The sequence below is a fragment of the Ascaphus truei genome, assembly GCF_040206685.1.
Source record: "Ascaphus truei isolate aAscTru1 chromosome 2 unlocalized genomic scaffold, aAscTru1.hap1 SUPER_2_unloc_3, whole genome shotgun sequence".
Taxonomy (NCBI): Eukaryota; Metazoa; Chordata; class Amphibia; order Anura; family Ascaphidae; genus Ascaphus; species Ascaphus truei.
In genome coordinates this window covers 406,004-419,578 of record NW_027453817.1, presented here as the reverse complement: position 1 = coordinate 419,578, position 13,575 = coordinate 406,004, and the positions used below count along the sequence as shown (strand labels likewise).

The 13,575-nt window shown below is 56.1% G+C and overlaps 1 protein-coding gene across 3 annotated transcripts in view; it reads right to left on the bottom strand.

The window, feature by feature from the left end:
• The window catches only part of LOC142473273 (voltage-gated inwardly rectifying potassium channel KCNH2-like), a 427,634-nt gene that overhangs the window by 53,807 nt on the left and 360,252 nt on the right, over positions 1-13,575 (bottom strand). For all 3 annotated transcript variants that reach the window (XM_075580479.1, XM_075580478.1, XM_075580480.1), the window contains one exon: positions 1,221-1,623. In XM_075580479.1, coding sequence (XP_075436594.1) covers positions 1,221-1,623 — 403 coding nt within the window. The remainder of the gene's footprint in view (positions 1-1,220; positions 1,624-13,575) is intronic.

The following is a 13,575-nucleotide window of genomic DNA, read 5'->3' as shown; positions in this document are numbered from 1 at the left end:
CATTGTTCATTTTTGGACCGCAGTTATGTACGATTTAACTAACATAGCGTTATTTACAGGCGCTTTCCGTATCCCCTCAATATCAACATGAGTTAAGGGATAACGCTACTTCTGGGTCGGAGTAACGCTAAGACATACTTAATGTCCCGTTATTGGAAAATAGTGCAACCTTATGCTACATTAACATGGCATCACGCCGCTGCGAATGAGCAGTGGTACGGCTGCTGTGTTTGCATATAACGAGCTTGGAGGACACATGTTAACCTCGGGGAACACCACGGCTCTCCCTGTTATAAGGCCGGATTTCCTGCAGCTTTGTGGAGCGAGCGCTGAGAGTCCAGGCACAAAATAACATCTCTTTTCTTGCTTGAGTGTGCTCACGTGCAATAAATCAGGCCCGTGGACCAGGCGTCTCACACCCGCCACACATTGTGAGCCACGAGTCGCACGCTGCAGCAGTTGTGATACAATACATCAGCGAAAATGGCAAGCTCGGGTGTGGAATTCAACGTCTCCCATGAGTATGTCGGTCACGTGACCTGTCCTACTGACACTTCCCGAGTCACACGATGTAAGTACTGAACCTCGAGGCCTTAATGCTATGAGATTCTATGAAGTAATCAACCAAAACCCACTGGCTGCAAAACATGGCCAAGAACAGTACCAAGCTCATCAAATAAAACCAACTATGATTTCAATGGGAATACTTTCAGTTACTTAATGTAGTATCTAGTTTTCCAAGCAGGCGACATTTATTCGGATTCCCCTAGACTTTGGTAAATGTTTCCCTCTACAGATAATGCCGACGTTATTACAACCGCTGGGGCGCGGCGACCAGACGTACACAGCGCACCGGCGTTGTGGGAGAAGGATGCTGGGTATACCGAGCCAGTTCACCTGCGGGAGCAATAACTCTGCCTACCGAGGTACCTCCTGGGCTACTAATGGCCCAGAGGGCGTGACTGTTCAAAGGAGAAGATCCACCAACTTGAGTACATGCAAAACAGAGCTTCCCCAATGAAGGACCTCCTGTCCCGTGATCCTGTCACTAGGGCATCACAATGAGACTGCACAGGTGGTTTTCTCCTTTACATGGGAATACAGAACCAGAACCTGCGTGGTAATTAATGGAGTGACTCTGATCGATCGTACTCGTCTCTAACGGCAAAGAGTGTGTATGAAAGATCAGTGAGTGTGTCCCCCCCCCATCATGTACTCACATCCAATTAGCATGACGCAGATGGAAAATATCTTCTCCGAGTTGGTGTTGGGTGACACGTTTCCGAAGCCCACACTGGTCAGGCTGCTGAAGGTGAAGTAGAGGGCGGTCACATACTTGTCGTTGATGGAGGGCCCAGACTTCAGGTTACTGCTGTTGTATGGTTTCATGATCTGGGTGCCCAGGGAGTAGAGCCAGCCGATGGGACGATAGTCCTTGTCATAGTGCTCCATGTTACCAATGGCGTACCAGATGCAGGCCAACCAGTGAGCGATGAGGGCAAAGGTGCACATGAGGAGGAAGAGCACAGCCGCTCCATACTCTGAGTAACGGTCCAGCTTACGGGCCACTCGTACCAAGCGGAGGAGGCGAGCGGTCTTCAAAAGTCCAATCAGGGTGGTAGTCTGGAAGTGGTAGAAAGGGGTCAACAGAGGAGGGAGGAAGAGATGTGGTAAGCGAGAGAAATAGAGTAAAGAGGGGAGAGAGAGAAAGAGGAACATCAGAGAAGGAAGAGGGAGAGGGAGATAGAGAGAAGAAGTACAGGGAATAGGAGAGAAATATAGAAAAGAGGAGAAAGAGAGGAGAGAAAGAAAGAGGAACATCAGAGAAGGAAGAGAGAGAGGGAAACAGAGAGAAGTACGGGGAATAGGAGAGAAATAGAGAAACGAGGGGAGAGAGAGGGACACAGAGAAGTACGGGGAATAGGAGAGAAATAGAGAAAAGAGGAGAAAGAGAGGAGAGAAAGAAAGAGGAACATCAGAGAAGGAAGAGAGAGAGAGGGAGACAGAGAGAAAAAGTACAGGGAATAGGAGAGAAATAGAGAAAAGAGGAGAAAGAGAGGAGAGAAAGAAAGAGGAACATCAGAGAAGGAAGAGAGAGAGAGAGGGAAACAGAGAGAAGTACGGGGAATAGGAGAGAAATAGAGAACAGAGGGGAGAGAGAGAGAGGAGAGAGTGAGAATGATAGGTAGAGGGTTCAGGGTAACAGAGAGAGGGAAGAGAAAGAAAATGAGTGGTTAATAAAGAGGGAATAAAGTATACTGTATATATAGTCCATGGGGTATATTCTATAAGCTCCGAGATCGCTGATCCCCACTGCCTGGGATGGGAGCCCGGTGAAGTCAATGGGACTTCCATGTAGGACCTCACGGATCAGCAATATAGGAGCGTATAGAATATACCCCAGGAGTGTACATGTCTATATGGACACTGGTCTAGCAGAGATTCTTTTAACACTTTGAGCACAATCAATCAACGCAAACATATGAAGTACTGTTTATCCTAGTTACTGCGTGTGTCATTCTGATTTTATATATACCGTGTTGTAACAGGGGCCTTCCTGTGTAACTAGCAGAGAAACCTGTGTGCGCAGAGCTTGAGCCCAGCACTGAGCAGGTTAATTCAGAGCAGACTGTCCTAATTAACCTGCTCAGCTAGCTCGTTACTCCTTTAAAAATCCTGCAGCATTCACTGCAAAGAGATCTCTAGTGCAGAGAGACGCCCCGGGACAGCCGGAGAGATTACACGGAGACTACGTCTCTCTCACCAAGGGAGACACCCTGGGACTGCCGGAGAGATCACGCAGTGACTACGTCTCTCTCACCCAGGGAGACACCCTGAGACTGCCGGAGAGATTACACGGAGACTACGTCTCTCTCACCAAGGGAGACACCCTGGGACTGCCGGAGAGATCACGCAGAGACTACGTCTCTCTCACCCAGGGAGACACCCTGAGACTGCCGGAGAGATCACACAGAGACTACGTCTCTCTCACCCAGGGAGACACCCTGAGACTGCCGGAGAGATCACACAGAGACTACGTCTCTCTCACCCAGGGAGACACCCTGAGACTGCTGGAGAGATCACACAGAGACTACGTCTCTCTCACCCAGGGAGACACCCTGAGACTGCCGGAGAGATCACACAGAGACTACGTCTCTCTCACCCAGGGAGACACCCTGAGACTGCTGGAGACATCACACAGAGACTACGTCTCTCTCACCCAGGGAGACACCCTGAGACTGCTGGAGAGATCACACAGAGACTACGTCTCTCTCACCCAGGGAGACACCCTGAGACTGCCGGAGAGATCACACAGAGACTACGTCTCTCTCACCCAGGGAGACACCCTGAGACTGCTGGAGAGATCACACAGAGACTACGTCTCTCTCACCCAGGGAGACACCCTGAGACTGCCGGAGAGATCACACAGAGACTACGTCTCTCTCACCCAGGGAGACACCCTGAGACTGCTGGAGACATCACACAGAGACTACGTCTCTCTCACCTAGGGAGACACCCTGAGACTGCTGGAGAGATCACACGGAGACTACGTCTCTCTCACCCAGGGAGACACCCTGAGACTGCTGGAGAGATCACACAGAGACTACGTCTCTCTCACCCAGGGAGACACCCTGAGACTGCCGGAGAGATCACACAGAGACTACGTCTCTCTCACCCAGGGAGACACCCTGAGACTGCCGGAGAGATCACGCAGAGACTACGTCTCTCTCACCCAGGGAGACACCCTGAGACTGCTGGAGAGATCACACGGAGACTACGTCTCTCTCACCCAGGGAGACACCCTGAGACTGCCGGAGAGATCACACAGAGACTACGTCTCTCTCACCAAGGGAGACACCCTGAGACTGCTGGAGAGATCACGCAGAGACTACGTCTCTCTCACCCAGGGAGACACCCTGAGACTGCCGGAGAGATCACACGGAGACTACGTCTCTCTCACCCAGGGAGACACCCTGAGACTGCTGGAGAGATCACGCAGAGACTACGTCTCTCTCACCCAGGGAGACACCCTGAGACTGCCGGAGAGATCACGCAGAGACTACGTCTCTCTCACCCAGGGAGACACCCTGAGACTGCCGGAGAGATCACGCAGAGACTACGTCTCTCACCCAGGGAGACACCCTGAGACTGCTGGAGAGATCACACAGAGACTACGTCTCTCTCACCCAGGGAGACACCCCGGGACTGCTGGAGAGATCACACGGAGACTACGTCTCTCTCACCCAGGGAGACACCCTGAGACTGCTGGAGAGATCACGCAGAGACTACGTCTCTCTCACCCAGGGAGACACCCTGACACTGCCGGAGAGATCACGTGGAGACTACGTCTCTCTCACCAAGGGAGACACCCTGAGACTGCCGGAGAGATCGCACAGAGACTACGTCTCTCTCACCCAGGGAGACACCCTGAGACTGCTGGAGACATCACACAGAGACTACGTCTCTCTCACCCAGGGAGACACCCTGAGACTGCTGGAGAGATCACGCAGAGACTACGTCTCTCTCACCCAGGGAGACACCCTGAGACTGCCGGAGAGATCACGCAGAGACTACGTCTCTCTCACCCAGGGAGACACCCTGACACTGCCGGAGAGATCACGTGGAGACTACGTCTCTCTCACCAAGGGAGACACCCTAAGACTGCCGGAGAGATCACACGGAGACTACGTCTCTCTCACCCAGGGAGACACCCTGAGACTGCTGGAGAGATCACGCAGAGACTACGTCTCTCTCACCCAGGGAGACACCCTGAGACTGCCGGAGAGATCACGCAGAGACTACGTCTCTCACCCAGGGAGACACCCTGAGACTGCCGGAGAGATCACGCAGAGACTACGTCTCTCTAACCCAGGGAGACACCCTGAGACTGCCGGAGAGATCACGCGGAGACTTCGTCTCTCTCACCCAGGGAGACACCCTGAGACTGCTGGAGAGATCACACGGAGACTACGTCTCTCTCACCCAGGGAGACACCCTGAGACTGCCGGAGAGATTACACGGAGACTACGTCTCTCTCACCCAGGGAGACACCCTGAGACTGCTGGAGAGATCACACAGAGACTACGTCTCTCTCACCCAGGGAGACACCCTGAGACTGCTGGAGAGATCACACAGAGACTACGTCTCTCTCACCCAGGGAGACACCCTGAGACTGCTGGAGAGATCACGCGGAGACTACGTCTCTCTCACCCAGGGAGACAGCCTGAGACTGCTGGAGAGATCACACGGAGACTACGTCTCTCTCACCCAGGGAGACAGCCTGAGACTGCTGGAGAGATCACACAGAGACTACGTCTCTCTCACCCAGGGAGACACCCTGAGACTGCCGGAGAGATTACACGGAGACTACGTCTCTCTCACCCAGGGAGACAGCCTGAGACTGCTGGAGAGATCACACGGAGACTACGTCTCTCTCACCCCGGGAGACACCCTGGGACTGCTGGAGAGATCACGCAGAGACTACGTCTCTCTCACCCAGGGAGACACCCTGAGACTGCCGGAGAGATCACGCAGAGACTACGTCTCTCTCACCCAGGGAGACACCCTGAGACTGCCGGAGAGATCACGCAGAGACTACGTCTCTCTCACCCAGGGAGACACCCTGAGACTGCTGGAGACATCACACAGAGACTACGTCTCTCTCACCCAGGGAGACACCCTGAGACTGCTGGAGAGATCACGCAGAGACTACGTCTCTCTCACCAAGGGAGACACCCTGAGACTGCCGGAGAGATCACACGGAGACTACGTCTCTCTCACCCAGGGAGACACCCTGAGACTGCTGGAGAGATCACGCAGAGACTACGTCTCTCTCACCCAGGGAGACACCCTGAGACTGCTGGAGAGATCACGCAGAGACTACGTCTCTCTCACCCAGGGAGACACCCTGAGACTGCTGGAGAGATCACACAGAGACTACGTCTCTCTCACCCAGGGAGACACCCTGAGACTGCCGGAGAGATCACACAGAGACTACGTCTCCCTCACCCAGGGAGACACCCTGAGACTGCCGGAGAGATCACGCAGAGACTACGTCTCTCTCACCCAGGGAGACACCCTGAGACTGCCGGAGAGATCACGCAGAGACTACGTCTCTCTCACCCAGGGAGACACCCTGAGACTGCTGGAGAGATCACACAGAGACTACGTCTCTCTCACCCAGGGAGACACCCTGAGACTGCTGGAGAGATCACGCAGAGACTACGTCTCTCTCACCCAGGGAGACACCCTGAGACTGCTGGAGACATCACACAGAGACTACGTCTCTCTCACCCAGGGAGACACCCTGAGACTGCTGGAGACATCACACAGAGACTACGTCTCTCTCACCCAGGGAGACACCCTGAGACTGCTGAAGAGATCACGCAGAGACTACGTCTCTCTCACCAAGGGAGACACCCTGAGACTGCCGGAGAGATCACACGGAGACTACGTCTCTCTCACCCAGGGAGACACCCTGAGACTGCTGGAGAGATCACGCAGAGACTACGTCTCTCTCACCCAGGGAGACACCCTGAGACTGCCGGAGAGATCACGCAGAGACTATATCTCTCTCACCCAGGGAGACATCCTGAGACTGCTGGAGAGATCACGCGGAGACTACGTCTCTCTCACCCAGGGAGACACCCTGAGACTGCTGGAGAGATCACACAGAGACTACGTCTCTCTCACCCAGGGAGACACCCTGAGACTGCTGGAGAGATCACACAGAGACTACGTCTCTCTCACCCAGGGAGACACCCTGAGACTGCTGGAGAGATTACGCAGAGACTATATCTCTCTCACCCAGGGAGACATCCTGAGACTGCTGGAGAGATCACGCGGAGACTACGTCTCTCTCACCCAGGGAGACACCCTGAGACTGCTGGAGAGATCACGCAGAGACTACGTCTCTCTCACCCAGGGAGACACCCTGAGACTGCTGGAGAGATCATGCAGAGACTACGTCTCTCTCACCCAGGGAGACACCCTGAGACTGCCGGAGAGATCACGCAGAGACAACGTCTCTCTCACCCAGGGAGACACCCTGAGACTGCTGGAGAGATCACGCGGAGACTACGTCTCTCTCACCCAGGGAGACACCCTGGGACTGCCGGAGAGATCACATGGAGACTACATCTCTCTCACCCAGGGAGACACCCTGGGACTGCCGGAGAGATCGCACAGAGACTACGTCTCTCTCACCCAGGGAGACACCGAGACTGCTGGAGAGATCACACAGAGACTACGTCTCTCTCACCCAGGGAGACACCCTGAGACTGCTGGAGAGATCACACGGAGACTACGTCTCTCTCACCCAGGGAGACACCCTGAGACTGCCGGAGAGATCACGCAGAGACTACGTCTTTCTCACCCAGGGAGACACCCTGAGACTGCCGGAGAGATCACGCAGAGACTACGTCTCTCTCACCCAGGGAGACACCCTGAGACTGCTGGAGACATCACACAGAGACTACGTCTCTCTCACCCAGGGAGACACCCTGAGACTGCTGGAGAGATCACGCAGAGACTACGTCTCTCTCACCCAGGGAGACACCCTGAGACTGCTGGAAAGATCACACGGAGACTACGTCTCTCTCACCCAGGGAGACACCCTGAGACTGCTGGAGACATCACGCAGAGACTACGTCTCTCTCACCCAGGGAGACACCCTGAGACTGCTGGAGAGATCACGCAGAGACTACGTCTCTCTCACCCAGGGAGACACCCTGAGACTGCTGGAGAGATCACACAGAGACTACGTCTCTCTCACCCAGGGAGACACCCTGAGACTGCTGGAGAGATCACGCAGAGACTACGTCTCTCTCACCCAGGGAGACACCCTGAGACTGCTGGAGAGATCACGCAGAGACTACGTCTCTCTCACCCAGGGAGACACCCTGAGACGGCCAGAGAGATCACACGGAGACTACGTCTCTCTCACCCAGGGAGACACCCTGAGACTGCTGGAGAGGTCACACAGAGACTACGTCTCTCTCACCCAGGGAGACACCCTGAGACTGCCGGAGAGATCACGCAGAGACTACGTCTCTCTCACCCAGGGAGACACCCTGAGACTGCTGGAGAGATCACACAGAGACTACGTCTTTCTCACCCAGGGAGACACCCTGAGACTGCCGGAGAGATCACACAGAGACTACGTCTCTCTCACCCAGGGAGACACCCCGGGACTGCCGGAGAGATCAAGCAGAGACTACGTCTCTCTCACCCAGGGAGACACCCTGAGACTGCCGGAGAGATCACACGGAGACTACGTCTCTCTCACCCAGGGAGACACCCTGACACTGCCGGAGAGATCAAGCAGAGACTACGTCTCTCTCACCCAGGGAAACACCCTGAGACTGCCGGAGAGATCACACAGAGACTACGTCTCTCTCACCCAGGGAGACACCCTGAGACTGCTGGAGACATCACGCAGAGACTACGTCTCTCTCACCCAGGGAGACACCCTGAGACTGCCGGAGAGATCAAGCAGAGACTACGTCTCTCTCACCCAGGGAGACACCCTGAGACTGCTGGAGAGATCACACAGAGACTACGTCTCTCTCACCCCGGGAGACACCCCGGGACTGCTGGAGAGATCAAGCAGAGACTACGTCTCTCTCACCCAGGGAGACACCCTGAGACTGCCGGAGAGATCACGCAGAGACTACGTCTCTCTCACCCAGGGAGACACCCTGAGACTGCCGGAGAGATCACACGGAGACTACGTCTCTCTCACCCAGGGAGACACCCTGAGACTGCTGGAGAGATCACGCAGAGACTACGTCTCTCTCACCCAGGGAGACACCCTGAGACTGCCGGAGAGATCACGCGGAGACTACATCTCTCTCACCCAGGGAGACACCCTGAGACTGCCGGAGAGATCACGCAGAGACAACGTCTCTCTCACCCAGGGAGACACCCTGAGACTGCCGGAGAGATCACGCAGAGACTACGTCTCTCTCACCCAGGGAGACACCCTGAGACTGCCGGAGAGATCACACGGAGACTACGTCTCTCTCACCCAGGGAGACACCCTGAGACTGCCGGAGAGATCACGCAGAGACAACGTCTCTCTCACCCAGGGAGACACCCTGAGACTGCCGGAGAGATCACGCAGAGACTACGTCTCTCTCACCCAGGGAGACACCCTGAGACTGCTGGAGAGATCACACGGAGACTACGTCTCTCTCACCCAGGGAGACACCCTGAGACTGCTGGAGAGATCACGCAGAGACTACGTCTCTCTCACCCAGGGAGACACCCTGAGACTGCTGGAGAGATCACACAGAGACTACGTCTCTCTCACCCCGGGAGACACCCCGGGACTGCTGGAGAGATCAAGCAGAGACTACGTCTCTCTCACCCAGGGAGACACCCTGAGACTGCCGGAGAGATCACGCAGAGATTACGTCTCTCTCACCCAGGGAGACACCCTGAGACTGCCGGAGAGATCACACGGAGACTACGTCTCTCTCACCCAGGGAGACACCCTGAGACTGCTGGAGAGATCACGCAGAGACTACGTCTCTCTCACCCAGGGAGACACCCTGAGACTGCCGGAGAGATCACGCGGAGACTACATCTCTCTCACCCAGGGAGACACCCTGAGACTGCCGGAGAGATCACGCAGAGACAACGTCTCTCTCACCCAGGGAGACACCCTGAGACTGCCGGAGAGATCACGCAGAGACTACGTCTCTCTCACCCAGGGAGACACCCTGAGACTGCCGGAGAGATCACACGGAGACTACGTCTCTCTCACCCAGGGAGACACCCTGAGACTGCCGGAGAGATCACGCAGAGACAACGTCTCTCTCACCCAGGGAGACACCCTGAGACTGCCGGAGAGATCACACGGAGACTACGTCTCTCTCACCCAGGGAGACACCCTGAGACTGCTGGAGAGATCACGCAGAGACTACGTCTCTCTCACCCAGGGAGACACCCTGAGACTGCCGGAGAGATCACGCAGAGACTACGTCTCTCACCCAGGGAGACACCCTGAGACTGCTGGAGAGATCACGCAGAGACTACGTCTCTCTCACCCAGGGAGACACCCTGAGACTGCCGGAGAGATCACGCAGAGACTACGTCTCTCTCACCCAGGGAGACACCCTGAGACTGCTGGAGAGATCACACAGAGACTACGTCTCTCTCACCCAGGGAGACACCCTGAGACTGCTGGAGAGATCACGCAGAGACTACGTCTCTCTCACCCAGGGAGACACCCTGAGACTGCTGGAGAGATCACACGGAGACTACGTCTCTCTCACCCAGGGAGACACCCTGAGACTGCTGGAGAGATCACACGGAGACTACGTCTCTCTCACCCAGGGAGACACCCTGAGACTGCTGGAGAGATCACACGGAGACTACGTCTCTCTCACCCAGGGAGACACCCTGAGACTGCTGGAGAGATGGAGAGATCACGCAGAGACTACGTCTCTCTCACCCAGGGAAACACCCTGAGACTGCTGGAGAGATCACGCAGAGACTACGTCTCTCTCACCCAGGGAGACACCCTGAGACGGCCGGAGAGATCACACGGAGACTACGTCTCTCTCACCCAGGGAGACACCCTGAGACTGCTGGAGAGATCACGCAGAGACTACGTCTCTCTCACCCAGGGAGACACCCTGAGACTGCTGGAGAGATCACACAGAGACTACGTCTTTCTCACCCAGGGAGACACCCTGAGACTGCCGGAGAGATCACACAGAGACTACGTCTCTCTCACCCAGGGAGACACCCTGAGACTGCCGGAGAGATCACACAGAGACTACGTCTCTCTCACCCAGGGAGACACCCTGAGACTGCCGGAGAGATCACACAGAGACTACGTCTCTCTCACCCAGGGAAACACCCTGAGACTGCCGGAGAGATCAAGCAGAGACTACGTCTCTCTCACCCAGGGAGACACCCTGAGACTGCTGGAGAGATCACACAGAGACTACGTCTCTCTCACCCAGGGAGACACCCTGAGACTGCCGGAGAGATCACACGGAGACTACGTCTCTCTCACCCAGGGAGACACCCTGAGACTGCCGGAGAGATCAAGCAGAGACTACGTCTCTCTCACCCAGGGAGACACCCTGAGACTGCTGGAGAGATCACACAGAGACTACGTCTCTCTCACCCAGGGAGACACCCCGGGACTGCCGGAGAGATCAAGCAGAGACTACGTCTCTCTCACCCAGGGAGACACCCTGAGACTGCCGGAGAGATCACACGGAGACTACGTCTCTCTCACCCAGGGAGACACCCCGGGACTGCCGGAGAGATCAAGCAGAGACTACGTCTCTCTCACCCAGGGAGACACCCTGAGACTGCTGGAGAGATCACACAGAGACTACGTCTCTCTCACCCAGGGAGACACCCTGAGACTGCCGGAGAGATCACGCAGAGACTACGTCTCTCTCACCCAGGGAGACACCCTGAGACTGCCGGAGAGATCACGCAGAGACTACGTCTCTCTCACCCAGGGAGACACCCTGAGACTGCCGGAGAGATCACGCAGAGACAACGTCTCTCTCACCCAGGGAGACACCCTGAGACTGCCGGAGAGATCACACGGAGACTACGTCTCTCTCACCCAGGGAGACACCCTGAGACTGCCGGAGAGATCACGCAGAGACTACATCTCTCTCACCCAGGGAGACACCCTGAAACTGCTGGAGAGATCACAAAAAAACTACGTCTCTCTCACCCAGGGAGACACCCTGAGACTGCCGGAGAGATCACACGGAGACTACGTCTCTCTCACCCAGGGAGACACCCTGAGACTGCTGGAGAGATCACGCAGAGACTACGTCTCTCTCACCCAGGGAGACACCCTGAAACTGCCGGAGAGATCACGCAGAGACTACGTCTCTCTCACCCAGGGAGACACCCTGAGACTGCTGGAGACATCACACAGAGACTACGTCTCTCTCACCCAGGGAGACACCCTGAGACTGCTGGAAAGATCACACGGAGACTACGTCTCTCTCACCCAGGGAGACACCCTGAGACTGCTGGAGACATCACACAGAGACTACGTCTCTCTCACCCAGGGAGACACCCTGAGACTGCTGGAGAGATCACGCAGAGACTACGTCTCTCTCACCCAGGGAGACACCCTGAGACTGCTGGAGAGATCACGCAGAGACTACGTTTCTCTCACCCAGGGAGACACCCTGAGACTGCTGGAGAGATCACGCAGAGACTACGTCTCTCTCACCCAGGGAGACATCCTGAGACTGCTGGAGAGATCACACGGAGACTACGTCTCTCTCACCCAGGGAGACAACCTGAGACTGCTGGAGAGATCACACGGAGACTACGTCTCTCTCACCCAGGGAGACACCCTGAGACTGCTGGAGAGATCACACGGAGACTACGTCTCTCTCACCCAGGGAGACACCCTGACACTGCTGGAGAGATCACACGGAGACTACGTCTCTCTCACCCAGGGAGACACCCTGAGACTGCTGGAGAGATCACGCGGAGACTACGTCTCTCTCACCCAGGGAGACACCCTGGGACTGCCGGAGAGATCACACAGAGACAACATCTCTCTCACCCAGGGAGACACCCTGAGACTGCCGGAGAGATCACGCAGAGACTACGTCTCTCTCACCCAGGGAGACACCCTGTGACTGCTGGAGAGATCACGCAGAGACTACGTCTCTCTCACCCAGGGAGACACCCTGAGACGGCCGGAGAGATCACACGGAGACTACGTCTCTCTCACCCAGGGAGACACCCTGAGACTGCTGGAGAGATCACGCAGAGACTACGTCTCTCTCACCCAGGGAGACACCCTGAGACGGCCGGAGAGATCACACGGAGACTACGTCTCTCTCACCCAGGGAGACACCCTGAGACGGCCGGAGAGATCACACGGAGACTACGTCTCTCTCACCCAGGGAGACACCCTGAGACTGCTGGAGAGATCACACGGAGACTACGTCTCTCTCACCCAGGGAGACACCCTGTGACTGCTGGAGAGATCACGCAGAGACTACGTCTCTCTCACCCAGGGAGACACCCTGAGACTGCCGGAGAGATCACACAGAGACTACGTCTCTCTCACCCAGGGAGACACCCTGAGACTGCTGGAGAGATCACGCGGAGACTACGTCTCTCTCACCCAGGGAGACACCCTGGGACTGCCGGAGAGATCACACAGAGACAACATCTCTCTCACCCAGGGAGACACCCTGAGACTGCCGGAGAGATCACGCAGAGACTACGTCTCTCTCACCCAGGGAGACACCCTGTGACTGCTGGAGAGATCACGCAGAGACTACGTCTCTCTCACCCAGGGAGACACCCTGGGACTGCCGGAGAGATCACACAGAGACTACGTCTCTCTCACCCAGGGAGACACCCTGAGACTGCCGGAGAGATCACGCAGAGACTACGTCTCTCTCACCCAGGGAGACACCCTGAGACGGCCGGAGAGATCACACGGAGACTATGTCTTTCTCACCCAGGGAGACACCCTGAGACTGCCGGAGAGATCACGCGGAGACTACGTCTCTCTCACCCAGGGAGACACCCTGAGACTGCCGGAGAGATCACGCA